The sequence below is a fragment of the Lontra canadensis genome, unplaced genomic scaffold, assembly GCF_010015895.1.
Source record: "Lontra canadensis isolate GAN:19392208 unplaced genomic scaffold, GSC_riverotter_1.0 scaffold28, whole genome shotgun sequence".
NCBI lineage: Eukaryota > Metazoa > Chordata > Mammalia > Carnivora > Mustelidae > Lontra > Lontra canadensis.
The window spans coordinates 8,167,020-8,183,615 of NW_022631022.1; the positions used below are offsets into that span (position 1 = coordinate 8,167,020).

Here is a 16,596-nt window from a genome sequence, read left to right on the forward strand (position 1 = left end):
TAATGGTTTTGGTTTTAGGAAGAGTACCAGTCTACAGATAGTCAAGAGTTAAAGAAGATGGATATAAAATACTTCGATATCTCACTTCAGAAGTATTTATTACTGCCCTCTGACATCCAAATAACAGACTAAATTGGAAATTATGAGTTGCTAGGTAGATATGAGTTACGATATACCCTTAAAAGCAGTAATGTATTTCTTTTCAAATATTCTATTCTTTGAGCCTCTCTGTAATATGTCAGTTTTCCTTTCTGTATTATACTCCTCCTCCCAACTTTACCTCCTCCCAGTCTTGCAAGGTACCACTCACAGAATATTGTGGGTTTTTTTTTTTCCATTTGGTTCATTATGTATCTACCACTAAGAAACCAAGTTGTATGATGCACTTGAAATGTTCCAAAATTATCCTTAGAAACTATTAAATATATGTGTGTATGTATGTGTATATGTGGGTTTTGGGTGTCTATAAACTAATAGAACAATATTTCTATTTTTTGTTTTGTTTTTTAGAGAAAGGTGTGGAGAGAGCACACAGCAAGGAGAGGGACAGAGGGAAAGAGAGAGAATCTTAAGCAGGCTCTATTGGTTGTGGAGCCTGACACAGGGCTCAATCTCACTACCTCCCTGAGATTATGACCTAAGCTGAAATTAAGAATCAGACACTTAACCAACTAAGGCACTCAAGTGCCCCATAACAATATTTCTAACTCATTTATGAAATATGTAATATGGGTCAATGTCTATATATCCATTGTTGCTAATCCTCACTATTCTATAGAATAGGTGATTGTTTATCTTTGTTCTATAGAGGAAAAAACTAAGGTTCTCTAAGTTTATTGCTCAAGAGTATCCATATCTTTTCTGATTCCACAGCCTGTGCTTTTTTTCCATTGTAATGGAATAGTGAAAATCATGCTGAATGTGGAAGTCAGATGATATATTTAGGATTACTATACATTTTATAATTCTTTTACCTTGGATAGAATCATTTAACCCCCTAGGCTTGAGCATTTTCACCTATACATAATATAATAGTAATTTGTTCAAGGACTGTATATACAGATCTTTTTAAATTATAATTACTACCTAATATATTATCCCCAAAGTAGACTTCTTCTTGATGAAAATAGATATCTCAAGACAATGAAGTAATATTTCATATATTTTTGTACTGAGAAAAAAGCTGTTAACCTAGAATTAGGTGAAAATATGAAAAATCATCTTTATGTTAAAGAATTAAGAAAGAATTTTTTTAAATTATTTTATTTATTTATTTATTTATTTGAAAGAGAGAGAGCTATGAGCAGTGGGGAGGAGGAGCAGGAGGGGAGGGAGAAGCAGACTCCCTGCTGAGCAGGGATTCCCACTCAGGGCTCTGTCCCAGGATCCCAACCAAGATCATGACCTCATCTAAAGGCAGACACTTAACCAGCTGAACCACCCAGGCGCCCCCTCTCCATTTAACTTTAGGAATCTGTTTAAATTGTTTCCATTTTAATGCAACTGAAATTCTTGTAAATGCCTTAACTTAGTACACTGAACACATATTGCTGTTAGGGCATATACTGAGGAGTGGAATTATTGGGTCATATTTTAGGTATACACTCAATTTAGTAAATAATTTCAGAAAGTTTTCCAAAGTGATTGAACCAGCTTACATTTATAATAGCAATATGTGATGGTTTCAGATTCTTCACATCCTTACCCACACTGGGCCTTATCAGTTTACTTAATTTTAGCCATGCTGGTGGGTAGGTATTATTAATATTTCATTATTGTTTTACTGTGCCTGTGTCTGGTGGTTTATGAAATTGGGCACTCTTTCATGTGATTAATCATTTGGATACTCAGTTTTGTGAATTGCCTATTTAAACCTCTTGCTTATTTATCTTTTGTCAGGGGTTTTTTGTGTGTTTTTGTTGTTGTTTTTTAAGTAGGTTCCATACCTGGCCTAGAGCCAAAATGGGACTTGAACTCAAATCCCTGAGATCAAGACCTGAGCTAAGATCAAGGGTAGGATGCTTAACTGACTGAGCCATGCAGGTCCCTCCTATTGTCAGATTTTTGTTTGTTTGGTCTTTCTTTGTTGGTTTTAAATTTTATAAATGTTTTTCTCCCATTCTGTAATTTACGTTTTCAGTCTCTTAATGGTATCTTTTGAACTTACCAGTTTATTAGTCATTTCCTTTCTGATTCATGCTTTTTTTGTCCAATTTTAAAAACTCCCCCTGCCAGCAAGATCATAAATATACTCTCCTATATTATCTTCTAGAATTTTTATTTTTTTTCTAGTCCTTATTTTTAGGTACACAGTTTGTGTGGTATTTAATTTTACATGGTCAGAGGATTTTGTTTCCAGTTGTGGGTACTGTTTATTGAAAAGACCACCCTTCCTCTGCTGCTCTTCACTGTTACTTGTTCTATCAATCATGTATGTGACTCTAATTTATCCTTGAGGCAGTACCTGTTTTATTTATTCTAGCTGGAGTAATTACTTAGTTTTTCTAGGTACTCTTAGCTAGACAATTAACATTGTAAATTACTCTAACTATATAAGATATTCTGCTGTTCCATAACGTGAATCTTGTCAACTTATTTTTCTTCAGGAATTTCTTGGCTGTTCTTGGCCCTTTGTGTTTACAAATTTTGGAATCAGCTTGTCAGTTTCTATCAACAACAACAAGAAAATTAGAATTTTTGTTAGCAAGTGCAGTGACTCAACGTGGAGCAAATTGATAGCTTCATAATAACATCTTCTAATTTGTCAACTTTATATATTCCTTTATTAATATCTTTAATTTCTCTTAGTATTTTATGATTTTCTATGTAGAAATCTTGTACATTTTTTGTTAGGTGTATTTTGTGGTATTTGATATTTTTAAACTATTACAAATGGTATTTGTGACATTTTATTTTCTTAAGGTTTGTTTCTAAAATATAAAATTTATTTACATACTGATTTCGTATAGTGCTCTCTCTAGCAACTCCACTAAAGTCACTCACTCATTCTAATAATTTTCTTTTTAAGTAACCAATCATGTCTTCTGCAAATAATGGCCAGTTTATTTCTTCTTTCCAATCTATATACCTTTTTTTCCTTGCCTTCATTGCCTATCACTTGAATACAAGTTGAATAATGGTCCTTTATGTCTTAGTTCTAATCTTAAAAGGGAACGTTTTCAATAATTGAATTATTTTCAATAATTCGCCATTGTGTTTGGTATCTTGTATAGGTTTTTGTAGATACCTTTAATTAGAGTAAAGAATCCTTTTTATGCTTAATTTAAGAATTTTAAGCAGGATGGGCAAAAAAAAACCCTTATCAGATATTTTCTTTACTTTTACTGATATGATTGTATGAGTTTTCTCTTATTCTACTAATGTGATGACTCCTGTTGATTCAGGATGTTAATCCTAAAATGTTAATCGAACCTTGTGTTCCTGCAATAAACCCAGTTTGATCATAATATATTGCTCTTTTTCTATATTGGTAGATTTAGTTTAATATTAATATTAATTTTGTTAATAGTAATTTTGCCATCTGTGTTTATGAGTGAGATTGGCCTATAATACCTTGCTTATGTATTGGTGTTAAGGTTATATTTATACCATAAAATGAGTTGAGATGCATTCCTTCTTCTTCTCTTATCTGGTAGAATTTCTGTAAAACTAGTGTTATTTCTTCTACAGATGTTTGGTAAAAGTTACCTAGGAAGCATGTGGACCTAAGTTTTCCCTTTTGAGAAGCTCCTAATTATCAGTTCTGTTTTTAAATTCATTTTAGAGCCATTCAGATGTTTAATTTCTTGCATCAGCTTTGTAATTTGTGTGTGTGTATGTTTTTAAGAAATTTGTTCAACTTTTCAAAATTATTGGCATAAAGGTATAATGTCCTCTTATGATCTTTTAATTAAAAGTCTGTGGTATCTGTAGTAATTACTATACATCCCTAATAGTTTGGGTTTATATCTACCATTTTAATATATATTTTCTATTTGACTCACTGTTTTAAGAACCTTTTTTTTTTTTGTCTTAGTGCCTTCTTATGAACTGAGTTTTTTTATTCCATTTTTTCCCCTTGTTTAACAGGATAGTTCTATATTAACAATTGTATACTCTTCTACTACTCTTTAAAGGGTTGTTCCAGAGGTGTCCTAATATGGTAGCTCCTTACCACAGGTGCCTATTTTAAATTTATTAAAATTAAGTAAAACTTAAAATTCAGTTTCTCAGTCATATTGGCCATATTTCAAGTGCTTGAAAGCTGCATCTGGTTACCATGTTGAACAGTACAGAGATTTCCAGCTTCACAACAATTTCAATTGGACAGTGCCGCTCTAATAATTATAACTGACTCATCCCTATTAAACAGTATTTTACTTTTTCTTTATATTATTATTAGTGTATACATTTGATATTCATTTATATTTATTCATATATTTACCCTTTTTAATGCTTTTCTATATCTCTAAGATTCTAACTATATCATTTTCCTCTGCCTTTAGTATTTAATATTATCTTTATTACAGATATCTTAGTGACAAAGACTCCCAGTTTTTATTCATCTAAAAGGTTTTTTATTATTATTATGCTTTTATTCTTGAAGGATAGATATTTCAGTGTCTTCTGGCTTCTTTTGTTTCTGTTGAAAAGTCAGGTGTCCATCTTTTTTTTCCCCCCTCTTTTAGCAGTAATACATCTCTCTTCTCTGCAGATTTAAAATTTTATCTTTCTCTCTGCTTTTCAGCAATTTTCTTCAATGTACTTACATTAGGCTTTCTTTGTAAATACTTCTTTTGGGGTTTATATTGCTCCTTGAATATGTGACTTGATGACTTCTAACAATTTTGGAGAATTCTCAGTGATTATGTCACTAAATATCACTTCTTCCTCATTCTCTCTCTTCTCCTCTGGGATTTTCATTGCATTAGGGTATATCTTACTGTAACCCTAATGTCCTTTACATTCTTTATTATCTTTCCTTTGACTCTTCATGTATTGTTTTTGATATTTTTTTCTAGCTCATTAATTCCTAATTCTTCACCTGTCTCTAAAATTTTTTTTTAAAGATTTTATTTATTTATTTGATAGAGAGATCACAAGCAGGCAGAGAGGCAGGCAGAGAGAGAGGAGGAAGCAGGCTCCCTGCTGAGCAGAGAGCCCGATGCGGGGCTCGATCCCAAGACTCCGAGATCATGACCCGAGCCGAAGGCAGCGGCTTAACCCACTGAGCCACCCAGGCGCCCCTTCACCTGTCTCTAATAAACTATTTAAACCATGACTTTTGTCCCTAATTTCAGTTATTGTATTCTTCAGTTCTAGATTTTTCCATTTGGTTCTTTTTTATAGATTAGAGTTTTTGACAGAAATTCTCAATCTTTCCTTTAGAATATTAGGCAAAACTCTTTTAAAGTCTGTGTCCAGTACCTTTGTTATCTAAATTTCCAGTGTGTCTTTTCTATTATCTTCTGTGTATTCATTTCTTAGGGCTGCTGTAACAAAGTACCACAAACTAAGTGGCTTAAAACAACAGAAATTTCTTGTTTCACTGTTCTAGAGGCTAGAAATACAGAATCGAGGTGTCACCAGGCCGTGTTCCCTCTGAAGCCCAGAGGAGAGAATCCTTCATTGCCTTTTCTATCTTCTGGTATCTGCCAGTAATTTTTGGCGTCTTTTGACTTGTAGATACATCACTCTCGTCTCCTTTTCTTTCATCATGTGGCATCTTCTTCCTGTGTGTCTCTCTGCTCTTCTTAGAAGGACACCAGTCATATTGGATTAAGGGCCTACCCTGCTCCAGTATGACCTCATCTTAATCTTCAAGTATGTTTGCTATGATCCTGTTTCCAAGGAAGGTCATGTTCTGAGGTACTATGGGTTAAGGCTTCAACATCTCTTTTTCAGGGGAACAAAATTCATCTCATAACATGTTTCTTTTTTTTAACATGTTATTTCATTGTATGCCAGGATGTTCTTTAACAAGGGCCAGCTACTGTATATGAAAAATTGTGGAGATAATGAGAAAGTTAAAATATTATCTTCCTCTAGACAAGATTACTATTGACTAACCTTAATTCCATTACAGGGATTTAGATAATTTGAAGCTTGACTTTGGACCCTAGAAAGACCAGTCTGTTTCCCACTGAATGCTAGTGTGTTGCTATTCAGGGTCTGTGCAGGTAAGAGTTGATGTAGCCAGACTGACACTGCCAATCATTGAAAAGACCTATTTGCAAAGCTGGCCCTTAACGCATATCTGGGAACTTGGCTAGTAAACTATTATTCCCTGTACTGATGGAAGACTTTCTTTAGCTGATAAGGATGGCTCCTAGTATCTACACTGTGCAAACGATGTGGCTTATTCTAAACATCTGCTTTCCTTTTGAGAGTCTTTGGTATGTGCTAGGCAGAAGGCACCTATGTAATGAGCCTCCAGTAAAAAACTTGAGTGCTGAGTTTCTAAGAAACTTTTCCAATATACAAAAAAACTGTTGCTAGAAGAATTAAGTGCATCTTACATGACTTCAGTGGGAAGGACCTTTTTTTTTTTAATTGTGGTAAAATACACGTATTTTAGAATAACATAGAATTTAGCATTTTAACCATTTTGATGTACAATTCAGCATGCATTTTTAGTACAATTCAATGATACATAGATTCACAGAGTTGTGCAGCCATCACCACTATCTACTTCCAGAACCTTTTCATCATCCCAGACAGAAACTCAGGAAGGACTCAGAGATTTCATCTGGTTTCCTTTGGACTTTGCTCCATACATCTTTTCCTTTTACTCTTTATTTTTATTTTTTTGCTTTGTATACTTTTGCTGTAGTAAGTCTTAGCCATGAGTACACGTACACCTGTATGCTGAATCCTTGAGCTCTTTTAGAGAATCACAAAATCCAGGGACCCCTTGTTACACAAGGTCCCTTAGGTGTTAGGTTTGTTGATAGATCCTGAAATGAATTTCATTCATTCATTCCATATGAATGCTCCCCCCAAAGAGTCATGCTATACATCATCCTTAGGTCTGTTAAGTATGATTTTGTTGCCAAAAATGAAAGATGCCACTATTTTAAACAAACAAACAAACAAAAAACTTGTACATCTATGTATTTTACAAACTTAGAATCAGTTTAGGAAAAAAATTCCTTTTTAAAATCTTCCAGAGAGGGGCACTTAGGTGGCTCAGTTGTTAACTATCTGCCTTCCACTCCAGTCATGATCCTGGGGTCCTGGAATCAAGCCCTGCCTCAGGCTCCCTGCTCAGGAGGAAGCCTGCTTCTCCCTCTCCCACTCTCCTTGCTTGTGTTCCCTATCTGCCTGTCTCTCTCCAAATAAATAAATAAAATCTTAAAAAAAAAAAAAAAAAAACTTCCAGAGAGCCTCAGGGATAGGAGTATAGCCTCTGTCTTCAGGGGCTTTAACCAGAAAAATTGGTTAGCATCAGGGAAGATGGCCTTCTACAGTAGAATTTAGAGAAAAACCTTTGTGTTATTGGTATTTGATACCAAAAACAATCCTGTCACTCTAGTAAGCCCAGCAATGAGGCATTTATTGTACATGGATCTTTGTATCATTGTATCTTTTTTAGCTGTAGCAGCCGCTAAAATGTGTTGCAAAATGAATTAAACTTTGAATCCATCCTTCAAAGAGTTGTATCACACAGTTTTAAACCAAGATTTCTCAAAACAAAAAGCGTAGTTAACCATACATTGTATATTTCTTCATTTTTCAAAAAAATTTGGTCTGTGTTAAGTGCTATTAATGAACAGTTTTTAATGTGTGTAGACTGCTGCTATAAGCAATAGAGAAAAGTAAAGTTTAGAATAAGTAACTTATTCATAGATACAGAGTTTATCAGTTGGCAGGACCAGAATTGAGTCACAGTTTTTAAGTGTCAGTAACTTTGCCATAAAACTAAAAAGGGCTAAAGAAGAATTGAGGGAGGGGCGGGAGGTGTCAGATGTAACACAAAAGGAAAGCATTTTGTGTGACAGTAGTAATCAGTGTAAATTAAAACAAATGATTTTACTGTTTAGAAATCAGATTCTTAAAAGTCTTGACCACAAACATTCCGAGTGGTATGTTCTCTTTCCCACGCACTCATTCACCATAGTCCCTCCTCAACTGTGGCCTATTTTCCTCTCAACCAGTGCTAGGCACTCTTGTATTTAACTTAAGCATTTTGTTGTCATTTTTGCCTGTCCAGACTATGATCCCAAGATTTAAAGGAAATGTAAAATAATTTCTCCTCAAAAATCAAATTTGAGGGTCAATACGTTAGATCCTTTAAACAGTGAGGATAGTTTATCTGCATGATTGAGCAATTCAGATAAAACATGTCTTAGAAGATAGTGATAGATCTCAGTTGATTTCTTTAACTGAGGAGCCCATTGGTTTGTAGGACATAAGTTCAGTAATACTCAAACATTGTAATTCATCAGAATCACTTACAAGGATTGTTAGAGAGTGCTGGCCCTGACCCTACAGTGTCTGATTCAGTAGGTCTAGATCAGGACCCAAGATTTAGCATTTCTGGCATGTTCTCAGGTGCTCCTGATGCTGTAGTCTAGGGACTGCATCTTGAGAACCACTTTTGTAGTTCATAGTCTGTTTTTCAGGTAGAATAAATGTACTTTTTTTGTTGTTAATGTTTGTCTGTTTCACTTTACTATGAACATGTTCTCTTCCCCCTCAATTGTAGTACTCTTTTTATCCTCAGGTCCCATAAAAACATTAAATACTCCTAAAGAAAATTCCCAAAGTGGAGCACCTGGGTGGCTCAGTTGTTAAGCTGCTGCCTTCAGCTCAGGTCATGATCCTAGGGTCCTGGGACTGAGCCCTGCATCAGGCTCCCTGCTCAGTGGGAAGCTTGCTTCTCCCGCTGCCTCTGCCTGCTGCTTCCCCTACTTGTATGCGTGCATGTTCTCTCTCTCTCTCAAATAAGTAAAGTCTTTAAAAATAAAAAAGAAAGAAAGAAAAGAAAATTCCCAGAGGAATCTTATCGCAACTTCTTTATCTGCCTTCTAATCCTTTAATATATATCAGTTCTGTATAGTTGACATAAGACCAGCCTTGCTTTTGCACAGTTCTGAGTTTCAGTTACTACAGAGTACTATGACTAATTTCATAAAGTACAGACTTCACAGCTGACTCTTCAGTCCACATATCACTACATAAATAGCAGATGGACATCATGACCAGTCATGTCCCATTTTCCAAACTCTGTCAGTGGTCACCTGTTACTGAGTTCATAAACAAAAAACAAAGTGTATATTTGTGTTCTGTCCCTGTCTCCCACTGATAAAACTCGTGTAATTTTATAAAAGTGGATAATCAAAGAGTTGGCACACAGTGATTAAAGCACAGAAAAGAAATAAAAAGTGATACTGCAGGAAGTAAAATTCGAATTGAACATAAATGAAGTTATGGGAAAAACAGCTGACAGTAGGAACGTTGATGTTGTTGATGTTCAAGAGACTCTAGATATGCTGCCATAGGAATTTAGTGAAGGCAAACTTAGGGACATAAATGAGGAAAGTGGTTGTTATGTAAAGGATGAAAAAGTGATACCTGCATAAGATTTTACATGAAAAGAACTCTTAGAGTTATTTCCTGACATTTAAAGCCCAAAGGAGGTGCTCCTGGGTGGCTCAGTCGGTTAAACATCTGCCTTTGGTTCAGGTTATGATCTCGGGGTCCTAGGATCCAATGCATCTGAGCTGAGCAGGAGAGCCTGCTTCTCCCACTCTCTCTCTGCTTCTCCCCCTGCCTGTGCGCTCTCTCTCTCTCTCGCTCTGTCAAATAAATAAATAAATAAATAAAATCTTTAAAAAATAATAATAAAGCACAAAGGATACAATGTTGGAAACTGATCCCAACTTAGAAAGGAGTGTGACAGTCCATGGCATAGAAAAGATGCTTGCTTCCTATCATAAGTTGTTCCAGAAAAAGGTGACAACCCGTGTTCAAACTGCTCTTGATAAGTTTTTTTTATAAAGAAATAAAATACTTTAATTTTCAGTGTTTTTAGTGTTTTATAGTATACTAAATAAATATTAGTTTTGCTTTTTTTCATTTCCTTGTACATTTACAATTGTTGGAGAATTCATAATGTTTTGACAAAAAAAATTTTTTTTAAGATTTTATTTATTTATTTGACAGAGAGACAGTGAAAGAACACAAACCACAAGCAGGGGGCTGGACAGAAGGAGAGAGGTAGAGAGAGGCAGGCTTCCCACTGAGCAGGGAGCCCGATGCAGGGCTCGATCCCAGGACACTGGATCATGACCTGAACTGAAGGCAGATGCTTAACAACTGAGCCACCCAGGCACTCCTGACAAAAAAATTTTTTCAGGTTTATTTATCTATTTATTTTAGAGAAAGAGCATGGGGTGTGCAGGGTGGCAGAGGAGAGAGAGTCTTAAGCAGACTCCTGAGTGCAGAGCCCAACAGGGACTCTATCTCACAATCCCGAGATCGAGATCAGGACCTGAGCCGAAACCAATAGTTGGAGGCTTAACTAATTTCACCTTTCAGCTGCCCCAACCAAAAAAAGGTTTTTAAGATTGATTGATTGATTGATTGATTTGAGAGAGAGAGTACGCACGCATGTGCACAAGTCGGGGGAGTAGCAGAGGGAAAAGGAGAGAGAAAATCTCAATGAGACTCCCCACTGAGTGCATAGCCTGATGTGGGGCTTGATCTCATGACCCATGAGATCATGACCTGAGCTGAAATCACGAGTCAGACACTTAACTCACTGAGCCACCCAGGTGTCCCTTGACAAAAAATTTTAAAGGTTATGAAACAATTGTAATTTTTCACATTGATCATTAAAATCACTTGCATGGTTTCAGCTTGTATGATTATTTTTATCATCCCATACTGCATGCAAAGCAAGAACTACCTGTTGATATGTATATATGTGTGTATTATGATTGGATACATGTATATAAAGCCTTTAATTGTATTATATAAAGGCCTTATTTGTACTCTGTAAAGCAGTTTCTCAACCTGACACACAAAAAATACTTAGATAGCACACTGATATACAAAAGACATTGCTCATGGCTGAAGGGCAGTGGCCGGGAAACTTTCCATCCCAAGCTTTCCATCCCAAACTTTCTCAGCTGCCCAAGGGCCGGGGAGATAAATATCTCAACACACATATGAGTCATCTAAGGCCCTCAGGTGAAAATGCTCCAATATTGAGAGAATTGTTTACTCCTTGAGGAAGTAGGCCTCATAGAACTTAGTATGGCATTCTCTACGTAGTTATTTTTGGCTGACCATATTTGACATATACCATAATACATATTTTTTATTGAGGTTTCTTTAAAAAGCTAAGACTTGTTAATCTCCTCAAAGGCATATTTAGTAAATGTCTAAATATGTTTTATTGTATTTAATATTCCCTTTCTACAGTTATTAAAGCATTAAAATATGTCTTTGTTATTAGAAATGTCACTGTATAATGAGTGTTAGAAATGTAGAGGTGAAACTAAAACTTGGCATAGGAAATAACAAGTAGGCATGGGAAAAATAGATTTGCTGTTTTAAAGAAAAGCTTGTAAAAATGTTTCTAATTCTTTTTATGGGATAAAAGCCAACGAAAGGGGGCTTTATATGAAAATGAGATATTATGTGCATTTTTGTTGTCCCAGTGATTAGCATCAGATCAGCTTCACAGGTAATGTGTTTTGATAACTAAATATTGCAAGTTCAAAAATAAAAACAAAAAATGGTATTATTTCAGCGTTGGTAAGTGTTATACTCTTGTCATACTAATTGATGTTTTTAAGTCTGTTTTTTGTATTGACTTGATTATATAACATTTAATGTAGAGCTGTCTTTTATATCATTCTTCCTCAGTATATTTCAAGGCCCAAGTGTCCTGTCTTAACCTATGTTGTTGTAGTACATAAACATTACTTTTTAAAATGGAAGTGTCAACCTTTGCTACTTAGTTTCTTGGAATTCTAGAATTATGTCATATTTGTAAGAAAGTAAGACTTTAAGCACTTTTTTTTTTAAGATTTTATTTATTTATTTGGCAGAGATCATAAGTAGGCAGAGAGGCAGGCAGAGAGAGGAAGGGAAGCAGGCTCCCTGCTGAGCAGAGAGCCAGATGTGGGGTTCGATCCCAGGACCTTGGAATCATGACCTGAGCCGAAGGCAGAGGCTTTAACCCACTGAGCCACCCAGGCGCCCCAAGCACTTTTTTTTTTAAACCGTGTGGAATCTTGTGTGCTTTAATTAAAAGCTGGATTTTCTTTTTGAGCTTTATTGTGGTATAATTAACAGATCAAATTGTAAGATATTTAAAGTGTACATCATGATGATTTGATAGACATATACATTGTGAAATGATTCCTCCCATCCAGGTAATTAATACCTCCATCCCCACACATTTATGTTTTTCCTTTTTTTTTTCTTTTTTTTTAATGAGAACATTTACATTCTTGCTTGGCAAATTTCAGTCATACAATATAGTGTTATCTTCTGTAGTCACCATATTATACATTAGAATCTCAGACTCTTGTATGGCTGAAAGCTTGTACCCTTTTACCACCTCTCTCTATTCCTTCCTCCCCTAGCCTTTGGGAACCGCTTTTCTACTCTCTTTCTATGAGTTTGACTTTTATTTTTAGATTCCACGTGTCAGTGATACCATGTAATATTTTCTTTATCTGTCTTATTTCATTTAGCATAATGCCCTTAAGTCTTTGTTGTTATAAAAAGCAGAATTTCCTTCTTTCTTTTGCCTGAGTAATATTCTATTGTATATATACACCACATCTTCTTTATACATTCCTCTGTTGTTAGACACTTAGGTTGTTTCCATATCTTGGTTATTGTAAATAATTAAGCGTGATTTTTATAATCTAATTTTTATCTTAACCAGGTGTGGGAATGCCTGGGTAGCTCAGTTGGCTAAGCAGCTGACTCTTGATTAAGCTCAGGTCATGATCTTGGGGTCCTGGGATTGAGCCCTGTGTCAGGCTCCCCTCTCAGCAGGGAGTCTGTTTCAGGTTTCTTTCCCTCCCTCTGCCCCTCCCCCTGCTCATGCGCACGCACTCGCACTCTCCCTCTCCCTCTCTCTCTCCCCAAAATAAATAAATAAATCTTAAAAAAAAGAACCAAGTGTGTCTTAGGTATGTGTAGAGCATACCCATACTATAAAGTGGACTGTCCATTTGTGTCGATAATAAGTACACATTTCTCTAAAAATGTCATCTCTATGAAAATGCAACTTAAACTAACAGGAAACAGATACACCAATATTTTAACAGTTGTTCTTTAATTCGGCTCTTAGAGATTATTTTTTGGTGTGCACGTGTGTAAACTTTTCCATATTCAGCAAATATTTTGGAACTAATACTTTTGTGTCGTTTTAAGATAGTTTTGGGGCAGCTGGGTGGCTCAGTCGGTTGAGCATTGACTGTTGGTATCACCTAGGTCATTATCTCCGGGTTGTGAGATTGAGCCCTGTCTCAGGGTCTGCGCTTAGCACAAAATCTGCTTGAAATTCTCTCTCTCCTTTTCCCTCTGCCCCCATCCCCACTTACTCTCTCTCTCAAATAAATAAAATCTTTTAGAAAAATAAGTAAAATACAACTTTACTTAATAAACTTAATAAAATGTATAATTTTCCTCTTTTTAGAATGTAAAGTTCCTTTGAGGTTGTTACCATTTTGTAAAAACATCTTTAAGAAGACTGTATAACCTTTTCTTCCCCCCAAATACGGCAATTGTTCTTTTTAAGTTTGATATTTTATTTTAGGGCATATCGATGCATTTACTTCAAAACTTTTTCTGTTAGAAGAAATTACCTCAGAAGAATTAAAAGAAAAACTTTCAGCACTCAAGTAAGACAGTTTACTTTGTGGTGGGATTTTTAAAATTTGCTGATGTAATCACTAATTTTTGTTTATTTCTAAATATTTGTTAAGTTTAAATCATTTATTTTCTCAAGACTTTTAATCCTTTTATACACTGAGGCTTCCTCTAGCCCAGTTTGTGATCCATCTATATTAATCATGTCCCTTTTCAAATTAAATCAAATTCCAGTGATACCATTCTTTCTACTTCAGACAGAGGAGGCTAGAGCAAGAGTAGTAGCCCACCATCTGGGAGGTGCATGGGAGCACTCCTTTGCAGGGATGGGAAAGAATAGGACAGTGATATAGACTCTTAGCTCTAAGGATTGTATACAATCATTTAGACATCCTAACTTCTAAAAGTTTCCCCTGTGCCACATGTTACTATATATCATACTGAAATGAGTTTCTTGGGCTCAGGACTCCAAATACCTAAATACAAAGGAAAATAACATACAAACATTATCTAATTTATATCTGACAGCTTTCTGTGAAAGTACTGGTGGGAGTATTATCCCTATTTTATGTGTGGGGAAAACTGGGACTTTAAGTGACTTGCTCCAGAGCACACAGCAGAGCTAGAGTGGCTGGTAGTAAGTTTGATTCATGATTAGAACGAGCAGTTATCCTTAGACTGCTTGCATAGTTCCAGCTTTGGGGCTTGATGCAATTTTTGAAGGGTCTCAGGTTCAAGCTTGAATTCTCTGCTTGTTCTTAAAATGTCCACTTCTATTCTAAGGACTGCCTCCTTTGAAGAGTAAGTTTTTCTTTACATGAATTAAAAAAGCTTTTCTGTGCATTACTCACTGCCTGTCCCACCTTTCTCAGTGAAACCCATTTTTAAATAAATTGTAGGGGGAATGAATTTTGGGCAGAATAGATACTAAAGAAATATATTTCATTTCCCTTTAACTATCCTGCCACCAGTCAGTGGCTTCTCTGGTATCACGCATTTAAAATACCTCTCAGTTTCTTTGGAAGCTAATTCACCACCATCTCTAAAAGGCAAACTCTTCCACAGATAAGTTCTGCTAAAGACTTCTTGAACATTTTAAAAAGTTTATAATTTGAATATAAAATAGTGATCTCTTTACAACTGCTCTGATTTACACAGACCAAGTACTTTATGATACTGAAGAGAAATCAGGAAGTGGCAAAAATTAAGTAAACAATAATTTAATCAAATGATTTTGGTATTCTGTTTTCTATTTCATATTTTTTTTGTTAGGGTATTTCTTTTCCTGAGGAGCTATAATTGTTACGAATAATTTTTTTGTTATTTAATTTTATAAGAATTTCTTCTGTTTAATAGGATTTCAAGTTTATTTAACATCCTCCAACACATTCTGAAGAAATTGAGTAGGTAAGTTTTTTTGGACCTTCTGCATTGATATATGTGATTTCTTGGGTGAAAATTCATAGAAAATTTGAATATATATGTTACTAGGAGTCATAGAATGTAACCCAGAAATGCAAGATTTATTCTCTTTTGTCAAGGTTGAAATTGTGAAGATATAAATAAGAAGATAATAAGGTAGTATCTGACTTGCTTGCAATTAAACATTTTTAATGTAAGCCTCTGTTGTATTGGTTTCCAATTGGCATTGTAACAAATTACCACAAACTTAACGGGCCTAAAACAGCACAAACTTATTCTTTTTCAGTTTTGGAGGTCAGAAATCCGAAATCATTTTCACTAGACTAAATTTGTGTTAGCAGGGCTGATTATTTTTGGAGACTCTAAGGGAGCAGTCATTTCCTTGTCCTGATTTTCACCTTTTAGTGGCTAACCTGTATCTCTTGACTTGTGGCCTCTCTCCATCTTCAAAGCATATTACTCAAATTTCTGCTTCCTTTATCATATTGTACCTTAATCACATTTGGAAAGCCATTAAACATTCAAAAGTTCTGGAGATTAGGATGTGGATATCCTGGGGGCCATTATGGAGCCTAGCATAGAGATATTGTTTACATTTTCAGGATAGGAAAGCAACATAGAGCTAGTGTTCAAAATCATTAAGTCCATGAGAAATCTTAGAATATGGATTCTCCATCTGGTGATTTATCAGACTGTTTTATTTATTTATTTATTTTTAAGATTTTATTTATTTATTTGACAGAGAGATCACAAGTAGGCAGAGAGGCAGGCAGAGGAGGAGGGGGAAGCAGGCTCCCCGCTGAGCAGAGAGCCCGGAGATCATGACCGCAGCTGAAGGCAGAGGCTTTAACCCACTGAGCCACCCAGGCGCCTGTTTTATTATGTGAACTTTTGTACTCCTTCTGTTATACCCTTACTAAAAGAAAAACTAAAAAACAATTCAAGAGTCTGAAATAAATGTGAAAAATCTCAAAGTTCTAACTCTCCTACCTGTGATGCAACTAGGTGTTCGTTTCCTTCTTTATAAAATGATGGTGTTGAGTTCATTGATTCCCTAGGTACTTTTCAGTTCAGTGATTCTGTGGCAGAAATTCTATTTTGTATATCATGTTCTTCATGTGGAGCACAGTACTTATACCTTGAAATTTGTTAAATGCTTTCTGAGATCTTATTATCAATATCTTAGTTTGTGTGTTCATTTTCTACTGCAACTATAGCAAATTACTATAAAATTGTTGTTTTAAAACAACCCAAATTTATTATCTTTCAATTCTGTAAGTGTAATAGTTCTTCTGGGTTGAAAGCAATGTGTCAGTGGGACTGAATTTTTTT

General features: G+C 35.3%; 1 protein-coding gene across 6 annotated transcripts in view; it reads left to right on the plus strand.

The window, feature by feature from the left end:
• Positions 1-16,596, plus strand: part of ICE2 (interactor of little elongation complex ELL subunit 2) — a 62,741-nt gene that overhangs the window by 38,529 nt on the left and 7,616 nt on the right. For all 6 annotated transcript variants that reach the window (XM_032864809.1, XM_032864812.1, XM_032864811.1 and 3 more), the window contains 2 exons: positions 13,790-13,874; positions 15,199-15,249. In XM_032864809.1, coding sequence (XP_032720700.1) covers positions 13,790-13,874; positions 15,199-15,249 — 136 coding nt within the window. The remainder of the gene's footprint in view (positions 1-13,789; positions 13,875-15,198; positions 15,250-16,596) is intronic.